The 3893-nt window shown below is 35.0% G+C and overlaps 1 protein-coding gene across 2 annotated transcripts; it reads right to left on the minus strand.

Annotated features, from left to right (window-relative positions):
* Positions 1–1542: 1542 nt before the first annotated feature.
* Positions 1543–2271, minus strand: LOC106326300 (heavy metal-associated isoprenylated plant protein 26-like). 2 transcript variants are annotated; one of them, XM_013764313.1, is made up of 3 exons: positions 2253–2271; positions 2101–2185; positions 1543–1929 (listed from the first exon to the last, which is right to left on the minus strand). In XM_013764313.1, the coding sequence occupies exons 1-3, from the start codon at positions 2262–2264 to the stop codon at positions 1700–1702; spliced, it is 327 nt and encodes a 108-aa protein (XP_013619767.1). In that variant the 5' UTR covers positions 2265–2271; the 3' UTR covers positions 1543–1699. The 2 variants fall into 2 exon arrangements, with proteins under 2 accessions (XP_013619767.1, XP_013619766.1); XM_013764312.1 differs by having other exon boundaries at positions 1559–1932.
* Positions 2272–3893: the final 1622 nt, after the last annotated feature.

Raw genomic sequence — 3893 nt, forward strand, 5'->3', positions numbered from 1 at the left:
TTTTGCTCAAAAGAGAAGATGAGGGGGATGAAACAGAGGAACCTCTTAAAATATCAGAAGGTGAGTTAATGGAGATCTGAAAGTATATAATACTAGTAATATCGTATTATGAAATTTTATTTAACAATTGAATTGTTTTACAGTTCCAACGTGACAGACAACGATTCTAGAGATTCGGGATTCTCGTTGGCAAGTACGGAGTTGACTTGCTCATGTGGAAGAGTTATGTCACTGATGGGTTTAGCGTTACCGTGATTTTAGCTTTGATGGTGTAACCAAAGGGCTTGGTCCGCTTCAAAACCAGTATAGGTCTGAAAAGTCGAACTAGTCAGCAGCAAACCAAAATAAAATCTGGTTCTGCGAATAATGTTCGATGATTAAAGGAAAAACTAAACTAGTAGCAACTAGCAAGACAATGGACATCCGTACCAAGTCACTTGAGTGTTTGCGTGTAATAAAAACAACAGAACACAAGAATCTCACTATTTGCTTCATCTTCTTCTTCCGGAAATTCCCACATTACTCCTTCCTCGTTATTGTTTCTGGACCTGATCGCAAAAATAGTTAAAGGACAAACAAAATACCAAAAGTTTATCATCTGTAACAAATAACTAGCAAGGGTTATGAATTATTGAACGAATTACTTTCAACATTATCCACATCAATACTATTATACTTCTCCCCATCGTTCTGTCCTTTTGTCTTTCACGTACTGTCAGCTTCTGTGTCCCTCCTTTTCTCTCGTTCTCTTTCAGTCCTCCGATCCCTATCTCTATCCATCCGCTTACTTCCTTCTGAATCCCTATCTCGCATGCTTCCCTCCTTGTCCACATCTCTCTCCCTACTAGAATCATGATGTCTTCCTCTGTCTGAAAGTTCATCTTCCGCAGCAAGCCTTGATCTACTCCGAGCACGAACTTCGTAACAGACAGTTACTACTCTTCTTATGCTTTTCTACCGAGTTCTCTAAAGAAAATGAACTCATGCCATTATCATAACTTCTCTTACCAAAACTCTCTCTGAAGGACCTCCAGATTCTTTGTACCACCTCTTGTAGAGGCATAAATGTAGTTTGGATACAGAATTATAAACAAGCTTGCAATCCAAACAGACTCCAATCGGAGTAACATCCATCAGCTCTGCTTCATCACCGCCTGATGGAATCTCGTCCTCGCGCTTCTTATCACGGTGATCACGCTTTGTGATGACGACGGTGCTTGTGCCGCTTAGGTGATTTATCGGTTTCGTCGGAAGATGAAGACGAACGGTGGTGAGATTCGATCTGCTTGTCATCCGCCATGAGATTTGTCAACTAAATTACAAAGGCAGCACAGACAACAGGATATAGAAACAATATTGAGGAGGTTCAAATAGAAATAAATATTTATTGTATAATAATAAATATTTATACCTGTTGTATGTGCTGCGTTTTAAAATATTAGCCAGTCAAGCATTTGGATGTATGCTACTACTAGTTATATATTTTTAAAATTTATATTAAGAAAATAAATTAAGCAGTTTACACCACTATTTTTTTTTTTTTCTTGGAATGACAAAAAGTAACAAACGGTACTAGAGATTAATTATATTCATAATGCCGAACTAAATATACAGTGGATATCATGTATATACAAACTTGTTTTCTTCTGATGTTATACATATATTGTAGATGATAAGAGACCAAACGAATTAAAGAGAACTAACACAACAATGGTGTGGTCACCTGATCAGGTTGTACGGGATATTCATACTGTGGTTCATGGTAGTGCTCTTCTTCTCCTCCGCCGTGGTCGCCAGAGAGATGTTCAATTTCGAGAATCTCAACCCTCCGTTTCATTTTCTTCTGCAGTTTTACTGCAATATCCGATGGTCTAAATTGTCCGCACACAATTATCTTGCGTTCCTTTTTCTCGATCACGTGTGTCTCAACTTCTTCATAAAAAAGCATCAAGAACATGTATTATAATATTAGTATCGCAATCTTTAGCTTTTCATCTCAACATTATGTACGAACTTCAATTTTGATTTCATGCCATTCCTCTTGCTCATTTTCTACAAATTTGTTTCTACATGATAACGATTATATATTTACATACCAACCTTTCATATTGATAAGAATCCTTCTTACTTTTCTACAACAAGCATTGCAATCCATGTTAATCCGCATCACAGCACAACATAGCCTCTGCTTTTCACCATCAAACATCAAACCAAACACACACAAAAAAACATAATCTAACAAAAAAACAAACCTTTTCCGACATGGAACGAAAGAACAACAATGTTTTATGATATGTTTATGGTTAGCTATGATAAAATTATATATTAAGCTTTTGGAATCTGATTCTCCAACTTAGGTTGAGCAGAGAAGATAATACATAACCCAACTGTTTTTCTTATGTTACCTATGAATCATTGAGAAGCATCTAATAATATACTCCCTCCGTTTCTAAATGTAACTAGTTTTAGCAAAAAAAGTTTGTTTCACAATATAAATAGTTTATATATTTCAATGCATTTTTTCATTTATTGGATATTGTGTAACCAATGAAATAATGTTAGGTTTTTAATAATTGGTTGAATTAATTGATTAAATGATATATTCTTTTAAATAACAATTTTCTAAATATTCGTGCTTTTAAGCAAAACTACTTACAATTAGAAACGGAGGGAGTATCTGATTTGTTTCTAGATGGTTTCACAAAACCGGGGAACAAAAATGAAATAACCGACAAAAATGAAATAACCGGTTTAAAAACGTGCAAACGCTTCCCAAAACCGCACTTGTGACCCCACCCACTGCAATTTTTTAATCTCCAAGAATATTACGACAATGCTTCTTGCAGCAATGCAATGCCACGGATACTACAACAGTGAGTCCGTGTGTGTCGACAAAAATATAAAAATGAACAAAAGAATAATCTATCTATCTATATATATATATATAAAGAAGGGTTTTTTTCACTCCTACCCCATCTACGTCAGATTCCATGTCACTAATTCAGAGGCTGTGGTGACGACACGTGTCACGATCAATCAAAAGTCAATGTGTTTAATTAATTCTTAAGTTTAATGGGTTTTATGTGTTTACTACGGTCCAAATACATCTTCTCTAAAAAAACAGTATACGAAACTTAGGGAAAGTGGCTGTCGAACAACAATTCTCGTTCAGTCAACTGTCAATAGAAATCCAACCGGTGATGAACGACTCCGATCAATGTCAGTTGGAAGCCGAATAGACTTCTTTAATCTGGCGTCGTTACGGAAATTAACTTGGTTCATGCATCTTCATTAACATTCACATAAATAACTACTCTCTACTTCTCACGCGATCTCACATTCAATGAATCTCTTCATTCATTTCTTTGTGTTAATCCTCCATTATAAATATGAAGGTTTTCTTCTAACAAAATCATCAGTTCATTTCTCTTAATAAACAACACAAAAATGTGATGAAAAAAGATTTGTTAAGCCTATGGTTGTACTTAACGGATTGTGACAGAAAAGTGATAAGAAACGGACAAAATGATATGAGAAACAGAATAAATAGAGAAGACAAGAAAAGAGGAAGACGATAGAAAAGGGGATATGACTTTTTTTAGTGAACTTTTTCTTTAAAAGATCTATTTATCTTTACCTCATAATAATTTCCAACATCTTGGTGATGATTTTTCATTACTGTGGCTCCCTAAAAGGTTGTTGGCCATGATCTCAAGGATACAACGGTTATGCATGATTGTAATTTGTGAGTATATTTCAATTACATCTTTTCCATACCGACTACTGGACTGTGAATTCTATTTAACTTGTCTGCTTCTGTGTCTCCAAAATTGGCTGAGTTTTGATATATACATAAAATACATTTTTCTTATTATACTTCTAAGTTTGAGTTT

The sequence above is a fragment of the Brassica oleracea genome, chromosome C2, assembly GCF_000695525.1.
Source record: "Brassica oleracea var. oleracea cultivar TO1000 chromosome C2, BOL, whole genome shotgun sequence".
Taxonomy (NCBI): Eukaryota; Viridiplantae; Streptophyta; class Magnoliopsida; order Brassicales; family Brassicaceae; genus Brassica; species Brassica oleracea.